Source organism: Crocodylus porosus, unplaced genomic scaffold (assembly GCF_001723895.1).
Source record: "Crocodylus porosus isolate Cpor-Errol unplaced genomic scaffold, CroPor_comp1, whole genome shotgun sequence".
Classification (NCBI taxonomy): domain Eukaryota; kingdom Metazoa; phylum Chordata; order Crocodylia; family Crocodylidae; genus Crocodylus; species Crocodylus porosus.
The window spans coordinates 7961595-7974640 of record NW_017728926.1 but is presented as its reverse complement, the minus strand read 5'-3'; the positions used below and the strand labels follow the sequence as shown (position 1 = coordinate 7974640).

At 52.5% G+C, this 13046-nt stretch overlaps 2 protein-coding genes across 2 annotated transcripts; one reads left to right on the top strand and one right to left on the bottom strand.

Moving 5' to 3' along the window:
- The first annotated feature begins 310 nt into the window (after positions 1 to 310).
- FBXO6 (F-box protein 6) lies at positions 311 to 7243 on the top strand. Its single transcript, XM_019541336.1, has 5 exons — positions 311 to 586; positions 673 to 799; positions 1241 to 1336; positions 2423 to 2558; positions 5886 to 7243. Exons 1-5 carry the CDS (start codon positions 313 to 315, stop codon positions 6030 to 6032), a joined length of 780 nt encoding a protein of 259 aa, XP_019396881.1. The 5' UTR covers positions 311 to 312; the 3' UTR covers positions 6033 to 7243.
- Positions 7244 to 7855: 612 nt separating this feature from the next.
- On the bottom strand, positions 7856 to 13014 carry MAD2L2 (MAD2 mitotic arrest deficient-like 2 (yeast)). Its single transcript, XM_019541337.1, has 8 exons — positions 12908 to 13014; positions 12393 to 12511; positions 12034 to 12105; positions 10733 to 10833; positions 10536 to 10630; positions 9466 to 9539; positions 9016 to 9108; positions 7856 to 8449 (listed from the first exon to the last, which is right to left on the bottom strand). The coding sequence occupies exons 1-8, from the start codon at positions 12945 to 12947 to the stop codon at positions 8408 to 8410; spliced, it is 636 nt and encodes a 211-aa protein (XP_019396882.1). The 5' UTR covers positions 12948 to 13014; the 3' UTR covers positions 7856 to 8407.
- Positions 13015 to 13046: the final 32 nt, after the last annotated feature.

Below are 13046 nucleotides of genomic sequence, written 5' to 3'. Positions count from 1 at the left end.
CAGCCCAGACCAGATGGACTGAGTGGAACTCAAAAACCAGAACAATGAAGCAAGCACCACCCAATTGTCCTAAAAACCAGGCAGGGTGCTACAGCTGGCAGCGCCCCGTCCCCCCGGGGCTTGAGAGGCTCCGAGACCCGCTGGCAGGCACCCTGTCCCGGGGCGCGGGATCGGACGCCTCCAAGCACGACCAGGCCGCGGCGCCCGTGCGCTGCTCGCCTGCGGTTCCCCGGCGCCACCAGGGGGGCGCCCTCGGGCCCGCGGGCGGGGCGCTGCCGGCTGCCCGTGGCGTCTGCAGGCCGGAGCCGGGCCATGGCTGGCCAGCGGGGCGCGGCGGGGCTGGGTGCGCTGCCCGAGGACGCGCTGCTGGAGGTGCTGGCGCTGGTGCCGGCGCGGGACCTGGTGCGCAGCTGCCGGCTGGTGTGCACGCAGTGGCGGGCCGTGGCGGACCGGCCCTCGCTGTGGAAGCGCAAGTGCGAGCGCGAGGGGCTGGCGCCCGCCGCCCGCCCGCCGCCGCCGGACTGGCGCGTGTGGTACTTCCTCTGCCGCCTGCGCCGCAACCTGCTCCGCAACCCGCGGGCCGAAGGTGCGTGCGGGCCCCCGGCCCCTCCCCCCGTGTCCCGCGGCGGCCGGCCCCGGCCTCACGCTGCCTCTGCTCCTTGCCTTTCCTAGAGAAGCTCAAGCACTGGCGGCTCGATTCCAACGAGGGAGACGAGTGGAAGGTGGAGGGCCTGCCGGGCACTCACGGCAACTCCTTTCCCGGTGCTGGTGTGCGCAAGTACTTCGTCACGTCCTACGGGTGAGCTGGGGCCTCGCGGGCTGAAGCCGGGGTTGGCGGGGCCCTGCTGGGAAACCAGCAGCCGCCGGCGCTGTAAATAGGAGGAATTTGTCACTCAGGCTGGCGCTTCTATGGAGGTAAAGATGGGAAGGATGATGGTGCTGAGGCACGGGCTCAAGGGCAGCAAATGGCAAGAAACTGGGGGAAGCAAAGCACCTCCTGGAGATGGGGAACGCCCTCCAACTCTGGACTTTCCTGTCTCTAATGAGCACCTGGTGGATTATAATCTAGATGTAGACTTCCCCTCCACCTTTTGTCCCAACCCGATACAGAGTGTGTAGTGTTCACACCTCCCTCCAGCACCACGCAGTTGCAGGTCAATAGGACACCAGCAGGGCGCCCTGCCCCCAAGCAGGGAGCAGCCTGTGCTGATGCTGAACACCCCCTTCCTTTGTATCCCAGGCTGTGCCTGAAGTCCCAGCTCATTGATCTGAAGAAAGAAGGATACTGGGAAGAGTTGATGGATAAGCACCGGCCTGACATCATCATCTCAGACTGGCAAGTACAGGCATAAAAGCCAGAGTCTTTGCGTGGGGTATGGTGTGGATGCCAGCTGGGACTCTGGCATGCTGAGAATGGTGACCCTCAACCTCTTAAAGCTGATGGTTATACAAAAGATAGGTTAACTTGCTTAACTGAGTAGGTTATAAGTTCAAGCATAAGTAGTTCATAAGTTTATAAATTCATAAGTTCAAGTATTTTAAGTGTCTAACAAATTGATTAGTAAGCAATTTTAACCCATGCATATGACTAAAATGTGAAATACTAAATACTAAATATAATCTTAAAAAAATGTAAGTAGTAATACAAAAGAAATCTATTCTGGGGCCCAACCTGACCCAACTGGAAAGAAAAAGGTGACTCAGCTGAAAAAAGATGACCCAGCTGAAAAGAGGAAAGCACCCTTATGCCCTTATGATAGCTATAATTATCTTTTGCAATAGGAGTTAACAAAAAAATATATTACATAACAATGACTAATCTCAGTGCGCACACAACTAAGCATTTGTAAAAAAAACCATATAAATATAGAAATTTAAAATTCCTCTAGGTAGCTATCGGTCCTTAAGACGAGAGTCTACCCTTCTGCAGAAGCAATAAATTTACTACTGACACTCTTGAGTCTCTTGACCTATATTATCACAGCTAGTCCCCACAACCCAAGACCAAGTTGTCCTTTCCAGTTTAAACTAACTCGATGTTACTAACAATGGGCTTAATGAAAGCCTGAGTCAGACTTGAGGTTTGTTGCTGTATCTGGAAAGCACCATGCCCTAGTACTTGGAAGACAATGGCTGAGCTCCAGATTGTCTACCCCACCATGCCTGAGGGGATGATGCCCTTCTCACTGAGATCCTCCAACAAAAGGGGCTGAGTAAAGCATCAGCACTTTGGCATTACTGGACAGCTGGAGGTACCATTATAGGCAGTCAATGCTTGCTGGCTTTCTCTCCCAAAGGCCATTAGCAAGCCCCTGTAAAGACTATCAGTCTTTGCCATGGTGATAGCGGCAGTGGCCTGTCTCTAGCCACATGCTGCCCAGCAGGTGCCACTGCAGAGCCTGATTTCTCACTGGCTCCCTAGGTACGCTGCCAGGTTTGATTGTGGGTGCCAGTACCAGCTCAAAGTGCAGCTGCTGTCTGCAGACCACCTTGTCCTCGAAGAGTTCTGTCCTCAGCCGGTGATCATAGACCAGTGGAGTGACGCGAAGTGGAAGGAGGTGAGAGATGTGGGCAGTAGCTGTAGGGGTGGTAGCTTTAGCTCTGTGTTGGGTTTAACATGCAGCTTGGATCCGACTGGTGACTGGGTAACTGCAATTTCTTTTCCCCTTAGCACATAGTCCCACATTGGCTTCCTCTAGCTCAGGCCTGCTTGCCTGAAAGAGACCCCAGAATAAAACTGGATGGGAGAAAATGTCTGAGTGGGACCTTTAAACTTTCTGCAAACCTTTTCTTTTTTTTTTTTTTCCTTTTCTTTTGAAGCATCAGCACAGCAACATCCTAAACCTGGCTCAAGTGTAGTATGAGGTTCCATCTGTCCAGCAACAGGGTTGTATCTAAACCAGCGCTGTTGCAATGATGCCAGAAGCTGTGTGCATGCTATTCCAGTTCATCTTAATCCTGCTCTTCCTCAAGCTGAACTGAGCTGCTTTTAAACTGGGCTGAGAGAACCCACATAGCCTCTCTCATCCTTTCAGCTTAATTTTCACCAGTGCCACTTTTTTGTAACATGGATGCCAGAAGTAAGGAACCCCTGGCCTTGTTGGTAGGAGGATTACCCCTAATTTGGCAGGTTCCCATGCCTACAGGAGGGGTTTGCACCTATGCAGGTGGGTGGTCATGTTTTACCAAACTCTGGGCTAAGCCTTGGTATAGACAACACTGTGGTCAAACGAAGCATTTCTTGAAAATATATGTGCTCACCTGTCCCTGACCTCAAATGGCTAAAATCTGAACATGGTTTTTTTTGGGTGGGTTTTTTTTTTAAGTCTTCCTGTTCTTCTCAGTTCCTCTTCTAGTCAATTTCCTCTTTATTCGGTATGGAAAACGAGACCAGTTTAGTTACGTTTCATGCTGTAGCACCACTGTTTTGTCTGGGTTTCAAAATGTAGAGTTTAGAAATCCACAAATTTTGAATGTAAAAAACAAGCTATTGCATGGGTTTAGTTTTAGAAGAGGAGGAAGAGTAGCAGTAGTGATGGTGGTGGTGATGATGATGATAATAGTGTTATAATCAGGGATCCTGGCTTTCTCCGATTTTTAAAAAATCCCCAAATTTCCGTAAAAAAAAAAAACAACCCCAACTCCACATTTTTCCATGATTTAAAATGAAACACCACTAGATGTATACATCTCCTCTCTCTCTCCCTCTCTCATATATATATTAGTGGCGTTTCATTTAAATCACAGAAAAATGTGGAGTTGGGTTACTATTTTTTTTTAACTGAAAATTGGGGGGGGGGGGTTGAAGTGGAGCAAACCAAGCTCTCTGGTTATAATGCAAAGGGCCTTCTCTCTATGCACCACCAAAAGTCTATAAAAGGCAGTAGTCTGCTGATTCGGAGTGTGACTGGTCAGAAACCCAGGTCCCTGACAATGGCTAAGATTTACAGAAAGGCCTGAAAAAGTTTGCAGGGTATATGTGGTAGGAGTAGCTTGTTTTCCTCCTACCCCTGCTCCTTCTTCCCAGATGCACATCCCCAAACCACCACAGAGATTTGATCAAGTTTTACTCGCAGAGGGCCAGCAGGAAGAGATATGTTGTTCTAAAACAACCTGGAGGCTGACCACCTAGGAGTGGCCAAGCTAGGGATTTCCAGTAAATGGGAGGGGCCTGCTAGTCATTTGAGGCTTAGCAGACCGGCACTAATTGGTTGCTGCTCTGACAGGAAGGATGGTAGCCCACGGCACACTCTGTGCTAGAGGACTGCTCACACTCTGCAGGTAGTGCAGCATCCACACAGCTGTTGTGCTGCTGGGAGGCTTATGTTGCTGGCCTGGGAACCACCTGGGTTTCCCAGTTTGGCTGGCAGGAGTTGTGGGCTCTGGCAGGGCTTCAGGCTGATTGCAGATGCATGCAGAGCTGACACAGGGAAGTGGGCAGATCTGAACAGGATGCGGTTCAACAAGGACAAGTGCAGGGTGCTGCACCTGGGGAGAGGGAACCAGCATTATGGTTATAGGTTAGGGGCTGACCTTCTCGGCAGCACAGAGGCAGAGAGGGATCTTGGAGTCAGGATTGACTCCAGGATGAATATGAGTCGCCAATGCGAAGAAGCAATGGGCAGAGCCAACCGCACCCTGTCCTGCATCAACAGGGGCATCACTAACAGGACCAGAGAGGTCTTGCTCCCCCTCTATGTGGCGCTGGTCAGGCCACAGCTGGAGTACTGCGTCCAGTTCTGGGCGCCGCACTTCAAGAGGGACGTGGAGAACCTGGAGAAGGTCCAGAGGAGGCCACTCGTATGGTTGGGGGCCAGCCCTATGAGGAGAGGCTGAGGGACCTGAATCTCTTCGGTCTCTGCAAGAGGAGACTGAGGGGGGATCTTATGGCTGCCTACAACCTTATCAGGGGCCACCAGCAGGGACTCAGGGAAAGTCTGTTCACCAGGGCCCCCCTTGGAGTCACCAGGAACAATGGCCACAAGCTGAGGGAGGATAGGTTTAGGTTAAATATTAGGAAGAACTGCTTCATGGTAAGGTGGCCAGAACCTGGAATAGGCTTCCCAGAGAGGTGGTGCTCTCACCTTCCCTGGGGTCTTCAAGAGGAGACTGAATAGGCACCTGGCTGGGGTCTTATGACCCCTCCCACCCCCAGCGCTCCTTCCTGCCCATGGCAGGGGGTCGGACTCGATCTCTCTAGGTCCCTTCCCACTCATTGATTCTATGATTCTAAGGTAAGCTTTGCCACGAAAATCTTGCAGTGCAGGTGAGGCCTGAGGTTTTAATGGAAGGGCTGTCTAAATCCCTGGGACAGTGTTTTAATGGGAGGGCATGTCTGCAGCCCCCAACTACTTTGAAAATGCCTTCTTCTCCGCCTCCCTCCCCTCCCCCCGCCCCCAACAAATTCTTCACCAGCAGTGACAATAATGAAAGCTGGAGGCCTGGGTTCATCCAGACCCTTCAGCTTCCACTTACCTGCTTTGCTGAACAGGAAGAAGACTAATAGTCTCTGGCAGAGCCATCCCTAGGGGTGTGCAGGACCCAGGGGGTGGGGGTGACAGCCACCTGCAGAAGGCAGCAGCAGGGCCTGTACAGCACTGTCTGTGGGGGCCCCCCAAAGTGCGGGGCCCAGGGCCGTTGCACCCTACCCCCAGGGACACCCCTGGTCTCTGGTATCCAACTGTATACAACCCCAGGCTGCCAGGGCTTACATTTCTAACAAAACCCCCTCTTAAAGCCCTGCTAGGACTTCCAAATGTGTCTCCCACCTCCAGATAAGGGAGCATTTGGAAGCACGCTCCTCCCCAGGCCAAGGCTCTTAGTGTACCTGATACAGGAACCACTGGGTTGGGATAACTCCACTGCTTCTCCTTGCTCACCTTCAGATGTCTTACACCTTCCACAACTACAAGCCAGGAGTTCGCTACATCTTGTTTAAACATGGCGGGCAGGACACCCAGTATTGGGCTGGCTGGTATGGGATCCGCGTGACCAACAGCAGTATCACCATTGGACCAGGGACATCGGCGTGAGAGGAGAGCAGGGAGATGACAACTCGTGTCCACCTCAGGGCTGTCCTCAGAGGGCATCACAGCATACGTGGTCACCTGTGGAATCCTTGGGAGCATCTCCAGGCCAGTCTCACACCCGAAGTCAGCTTTTCTGGTCATCTCGTTTTTCTGGTCTCCATATTTTCATACGCTAGCTGGAGGTGGGATCACTTGCTTGTCAGACTGAGCACACCCTCCTGTAGGCCTTGCCATCTGAAACAACCCTTTGTATGTTTGCTTCGTTCTCTTGGCTTCATCCAGTGCAATTCAAAGATTTCCCATGCCAGGGAGCACCCAAGGGTGCTGTCAGCTGAGGGCACCTACCTCTGCTTAAAGCAGGGGTTGTCAGCTGTGGCTGAGTCACTTTGTAAGAGAATTGGAACCAGCTGCAGTATTTGGGTTTAACAGAGACCTGAGCAGGGGGAAGGGAAAGAAGAGGACCACATCTGCAAGAGTATAAAACCATCTCATGGGTTTCAGAAAAAAGCCTTCTTTATATAGCCTGGGGCCTGAGTCTTGGTTTCATGGAGAGCTTTGCTCTGGAGAGGGCTTTGCGTTTCATTGGATGGGGGAATGGGCTTGGATTCCCTTCTTCCAACTGTTTCAGGAACTTGATTTTTTTATGTGAGCAAGAGTTTAGTGGCCTGACTAAAATCTGCTTCCATGCCCTCTGCCCTGAGCTCCCAGTCCTCCTTGGCCACAAAGTCTTTTCAGAAACATAAAGACAAGGTGGAAGTGCCTTGGGGGGTTTCAGCCAGGCCTCCAGGCTATACTGTAACGAGACCCCCCCGGACCCTCTGTCTCCCGAGTACCACATCTCACTGACACGCAGAAACTGAAGCCCAATGGCAAATAAAGCACGATTGAGCCATTTGGTCCCAGGGGACATTTCCCCCAAACTTGAGGCCTCTTCTTTGTACACCTGACCTGCAGTGCATTAGTGGGTTGATGGGGGAAGGTGTAGTTGCTCTTAACGCCCAGAGAGGGACTTAGGATTGGAGGGGAGACTCCCTCTTTGCAGACTACCTGCCTTATGCTGTAAGGGCCCAGGTGGCTGCTGCTGTGAGCTGGCTTGAGGGAGTTCTCATCCCTGTGTACCCAAAGCACTTTGGTATGTCATGCACTGGGGTTATGCAGAGAAACGTGTACACTGCACATGGACAGATTCTGACCAATAAAACCTCTTTTCTGAACATGTGCCTCTGTTCTTCTTTCTCCGTTAAAGCAGGGTCCTGTGCTGCTGCTGTGGAAAACAGCAGAGGAGGCCATGCAGGCAGGGGTCTAAACATGTTGGTCCTGACCCAAAGGGAGTGCTGAGTAGAGCTAAGCTGGCACCAATCTTAATAAGCTCTTCTTTAAGAGATGCCAGCTCTGAGTCGCATGACCCTGCACAGCCAGCAGCATATCAGGAGGGGGAGCTGGGGCCCAGGCTAGATTAGCAGAGTTGTCCTATATTAGCATTGCTCTGAATCGAAATCTTCCTTACAAGGAGAGAGAAGAGGCTGGGAGCAACCAACCTGTCTGCTGGGAAAAAGGGAAGTCTGAGGGATGAGGACAATCACATCTCCAAAGCTGTTGTGCTGCTGGTAAGCATGTAGCATCAGGGGCTCAGCACTGTACAACCACCTGGACCCCAAGGGATCTAAGGGCCTTCCCTACCTGGCCCTGGAAACCTGCAGGGCTCCAGCTTCTGGTACTGGAGAGAAAGAGGAGCCAGTTAGGTATGAGGTGAGAGAGATTGCTCTGATCAGTACATACCCCTCTGCCAGGGGGCATCTGATTTAACAGACCCCTGAGCAGCTCTGTTAGGCTAAAACACACTCCATGTTTATTGAAAGCCACACACGACAATCACAGGGGACACACTCCTCCCTGGTGCAAGTCCAGCAACTTTAGCAGGGATAAGTCTGGCTAATAAGCGCAAACTCCCTCCAGGCTGTACCCAGCTGGATGCTCAGAGGTGCATGAAATGGATCCACACAGAAGTATCTGGGGTGATAGGGCAGGTTCCTAAACCCAAACCTCAAGCCCTGACTTCCACCCATTGGCCACATTGCATTCTTCCCCCTGCACCCCAGGACTAGCGGTAACAATCTCTGTAGTCATACACACATACACAGGTACAGGCTCTTGCTCCATGTTTGGAGTCAGTTCTATATACAACGGTAAGAGCACTTTAACCCAGTGGCAGCCAGGCTGGCAGAAGATGCCCCATGAACACAGAGTCACTGGCTCAGGAAGCCAGCTGAAGAAATGCTTGGTATTGAGATAAAGTGTGTCCCAGCAGAAGACACCGGATTCCCCTGAAAGATCTGGTGAGGTCTGAAAGAGGCTGAAAGTAATCAGAAGAGGTGGAATCAGGTACCTTTGTGGGCTCTTTCTTCTACATAGAGCTGCATCTGGAAGAGATTGTGGAAGCAATTAAGCAAAGAAAAACCCCGCAGGAGGCACTCGGCTGTTCACAAGGTGCAGTACTAGCTTGATGCTTTTGTTCTCAGGTGGTGGTTGGGGAGAGGAGTTCTGTGAATGACAATTTTTTTCCTGTTCATTGCAAGGTCCAAAAAAAGTCCTTAAGTCCTTGTCTGGGGTCAGCTCAAAGCGAAGCTTCCAGAATGTTTGGCTACAGCAGCAATTTTTATTTTATGCTGAGAAAACATATTGGCATTGCAACACCCCATTTTGAAATAAGCAGCAAACAAAGCACTTGGCTTATAAAACGCTGACACATTTTTGGACAAGTCACCAAATTTGGCGCAAACCTGCCAGTGGACCAAAAATTATGCGGGGAGGGGGGCAGTGGTAATCCAAAAACCCATCCATCTCTGCTCTGGTGGTGCCTCCCACCACACACCTGTGTTTCTAGATTTACATAGGGAAGAGTCTACTCATTACAGCTGGCCCTAGCTCGGCCACCCCTCAACCAGCCTCCTGTGCAGTTCAGGGAGGGCTCGGGAGCTCTGCTCACCTTCAGGATGTCAGAGGTCATGGTCTTCAGGGGGATCAGCCGGGGGTCATGCATGTGCACATCCTGCTCATCTGCAAGAATCCATGGGAAATCCTGGGGGCAGAGAAGACAACAGCCTTAGCACAGGGGGGAAGAGCTTCCTTAGGCTCCCAGGAGGACTACAAATAGAAGCAGGGCTGGGTGGAGCTGGCAGCCCAAGGCTGCTCCTCACCCCTTTACCGCAGGCTTGGAGCTGGGGAGATAAGGAGGGAGTTGAGGGCTTGTGAGGAAAGAGGAGGGCATGCAAGGAACCAAAGCTGGGTCTGGACAGGGACTCAAAAGCAGCAGTGGACTTTCTCTTTGTGACAGTGACTAACAGAGCAGTTCCTCGTTAGGCAACACCCCAGGCCATACCTGCCCTTTAGCCAGGGGCTGGGCCTAGATCACCTACTGCAGAAGGGTGTCACCCACCTTTATCACCTGGATCTTCTCCATGTTGCGTGTGGCAGCTTCCCGTGTGTGGACCAAGACTGTGAAGGTGCAGCCTGCAAGAAAAAAGGGAGGCACTGGCATTGCATGGTAGGGGGCCTGGGAGGTACCATCCAAGGTGCAAGCAAAGCACTGCGCTGACTAACGGACGCCTCCATGCCCCATGTCCGCTGAAAACTGAAAGCTTCAACACAGCCCTTTCCCACAGGGGTCATTAAGGTAAAGTGTATCATCTCAGATAATTGGCTCTCACTTCAGTGCTGTCCCTAGCACTGCCTAGACCTCACACCCCAAGCCCAGGCTCCTCTATCCCCCACCCCACCTTGGTTGCCCTTCCACAAACCCATCCCTCTCTGCAGCACTGAGGGGGAATAGGGCTTTCCTTAACTCTGTTACAGAGTTCCTGCATCATCTCCCATTTCCCCATGGCACAGACCCCCTGTCACAACCCTGACGCTTGGTGCCTGCCTTCATCCTGCTGAAGACTAGGTTGTGTTTCCACTTCTAGGTTCTGTGCCCAGATACATCTGCAGACTTTCAGGATAAAAGAGCTTGGTGTGGAAATAGGATTCTGCCCCGCATTCTAAGCCAGACCTACCTTTATCCACAAGTGTGGCTTGTGCTCTTGCACACCCCACCCTAGAGCTGGTTGCATTTCAGTCATGCTGTATCCATGTACTTTGAAATGCTGCTGGGATAAAAGTCACTATATAAAGCCTAGCTCTCTTTACAGGTACTGCTGTGGCTGGCTGGGCGAGGGCCCCGAGCTCAGTGATACGGTGCTGCCTTTCCTGGCCAAGCATTTGACATCATGCTTCTGCAAAGCTGCCACTGAACAAAGGGGAGGCTGGGGCCTACCTGTCTATTTGTAACATTCAAAATATCGTAGGCCCCAAGGCCCATCCAGCTAATGAGTATCCCCTATTGCACCCACTGGTCCTCAAAGGCATCCAAGGAGCCGGTGGACACCTCCCACTGGTGCTCTGCCCAGAAATGTGCATGGACAAGTGAGAGGAAAGCGGCCCCACAGTCTCTGGGCACTGGGACCCTACCTGGGGGGTTGTGGTCGAGCACAGCATCACACACGCTGATCTTCAGGATGAAGGCACGCAACAGCTGCTCCACGTGGGACAGCAGGGAATCCGAGCTGGATGGAGAAGGGGATTGTTATGCAACCTCCTCACCACCAAAACAGTTCACATGCAGGGAGAGGGCAGCAGGCTCTGGCCAGCCATGTGGAAACCATTACCTGATGGACAGCAGAGGTGGCTGCGTGATCTCAAAGACAAATCTCTCCACTGGGTGGTGCTCTTTATCCAGGATCACCACCACCACCTTCTCCACATCATTCTGCAAGCACAAATCCAGAGCCATGCTCAGGGAGAGCTCCGTGCCAGCCCGTGCCCTTCCACTGCCCCCACTCAGGAACTGGCTTGCTTTGCTGCAGTTTTATCCCCATGCTTTACAATGCCTGCCACATGGCCACAGTCAAGCACTTTGTCACTGTAATAGCCACAAAGGGGTCTTAATTGCAGGAGTTACCCCAAGACTTGCAGGGAGATGTGTTCCACAGAATGCAACCTTCCCATCTCCTGACGCTGCATTTCTAGGGGAGCAATGGGCAAAGTGCGGTCGGAGGCCTCCACTCACACCGAGCTTGGTCTGAGAGTATGGTACTTAAAGCAGGTTCTCTGCATGCCCAAATCTGGGACAGTAAGAGGCCACAGACGGTTCACGCTCATTGTAGGAGTATCATCGCAATGCTCTGCCTCCACATGCCCAGAGCAGGAGAATTAACAGAGATTGTATCAGGGCTGTAGGTTCAAGGAGCCACAGTAAGGCAAATTTAGCTCCAAAACTGATCTTATGTAAAGATTAAGTTTTTTAGGAAGTGCTTTGGGTCAGCTGTAAACCCAGTGGAAGCGCCACTTTCAGAACAGAAAAGCCAACGGTTTTTCCCATAGCATCTGCAACCTCAACACTGCAGCTCTGTGCTAATGCTCAAAGGTGAAACGAACTGAAAACTGCATTGGGAAGTGAAACTGGCTTGTTTTCAGACATCAGGCTGAGGGGACATGGCAAGCTACAGAGCAGCGACAGGGAGTGAAGAGTGGGCCAGGGGCCCGATCTTGCGATGAGCTCCAGACAGCCAGACCCTTTCACCCAGAGAGAATCAGGAGTTGAAGCATGTGCTTGACTTTGTTTTCAACACTACTCCCAGTGATTTTCACGTGGCTGTTAAGAATTCGTGTTAATCTTCTGGGATTCATTTGTAACATACTGTGTAATTAAGCCCACGGTGGCCCTGAAGCAAGCTCAAGGTAATAAAATGCAAAGCTGGACCCGGGTGTGGGGAAAGCTTTATGAAAGCACAGTGGATCTCTCACTTTCTCAGCAGCTATATCTTACACAGAAGACAGGATCACTAGCCATGGGAGGTCCTGCATGCCTAACTGCACTGAACAATTGCACAATTGTAGCAAAGCCAGAGGGGAAGGGAGTGGATAGGAGGGCATATATCCTGCCCACTGGGGGCTGGCACGGCCTTACCTTCTCAAGCAGTGGCTTCACGCAGTGCAGGGTGTCCTGAATGTACCGGTTCAGCTCTGGGTGGCAGGACATCTGTGCAAGCAGAAGGAGGAGTGAGCACTGAATAAGAGTAACCTGGTTTTTCAAAGGCAGGGAGGAGCAGCAGCCCTGGCAAATGGGGTGGAAAATGAGAAGGGGAAATTTTCACCCTTGGCTTGGCAGGCCAAATCCAGCAGACAGGAGCTATTGGATGCTGCTACCATCTGACAACGGCTTTTTGCCTCATGGGGAAATTCGTCTGGACATATCTCCTAGGAGGAATTAGTCCGAGGAGTGTCCCAGACGGAGCCCGTGCACCTGCAGACGGGGGGGTCGCCTACCTGCACTGGTACATTGTATTTTTTCCTCTTCTGAAAGATCCCGATAGGGTAAACTTCCCGGACGTACAGGATGAGATGAACAGCCACCTCCAGGAACTCAGAGAGGACATCTGCGACCACTGGGGAGCGGAGAGGAAGGGAGGTGGAGCCGAGCAGGGGAAGGAAAACTGAGCTTCCCAGCTGCAGCACCTGTACCATACGCTCCAGCGACTTTCCCCCCAAGGGATTTCGATGTATTTTACACTTGCTGCCACCCTCATTAGCGCGGGGTTTGCCGGCTACTGAGCGGCAGGGCGACGTTACACAGCAGTTTGGGACAGGAAGCAAAGAACCGAAGCCAGCTGGGGAAGGGGCGGCAAGCAGAGCGAGACATCTGGCCGCGCAAACTCTGCGGGCCCGAAAGCGGTCTCGCACGTCTCCCTTCCCGACACAGGCCTCGTGAGCCCCGCACCCAGGCCAGCGCCGCGCCCGCCGGGGGTCACACCATGGTGGCCCCCTGCCCGGCCCGGCCCTACCTTGTCCGAAGTTGAGATCCTGCCTGGTGAGGGTGGTCATCGTCCCGCCGACCTGCGAGCAAGGGCGAGAGGCGTGAATTGCCCCTGCATCGACTGCGCCCCGCCGGCCCCGGCCCCGAGCCCGGCGGGGGCGAGGCCG

Bases quoted from the DNA above. Each gene is read 5' to 3' on its own strand.
- FBXO6 (XM_019541336.1), top strand. From the start codon at position 313: ATGGCTGGCCAGCGGGGCGCGGCGGGGCTGGGTGCGCTGCCCGAGGAC. The intron at 587-672 runs GTGCGTGCGGGC...TGCCTTTCCTAG, and splicing joins CCGCAACCCGCGGGCCGAAG to AGAAGCTCAAGCACTGGCGG. The intron at 2,559-5,885 runs GTGAGAGATGTG...GCTCACCTTCAG, and splicing joins GTGACGCGAAGTGGAAGGAG to ATGTCTTACACCTTCCACAA.
- MAD2L2 (XM_019541337.1), bottom strand. From the start codon at position 12,947: ATGACCACCCTCACCAGGCAGGATCTCAACTTCGGACAAG. The intron at 12,106-12,392 runs GTAGGCGACCCC...CTGCTTGCACAG, and splicing joins AATACAATGTACCAGTGCAG to ATGTCCTGCCACCCAGAGCT. The intron at 8,450-9,015 runs GTGAGCAGAGCT...AATCTCTTCCAG, and splicing joins TGACCTCTGACATCCTGAAG to ATGCAGCTCTATGTAGAAGA.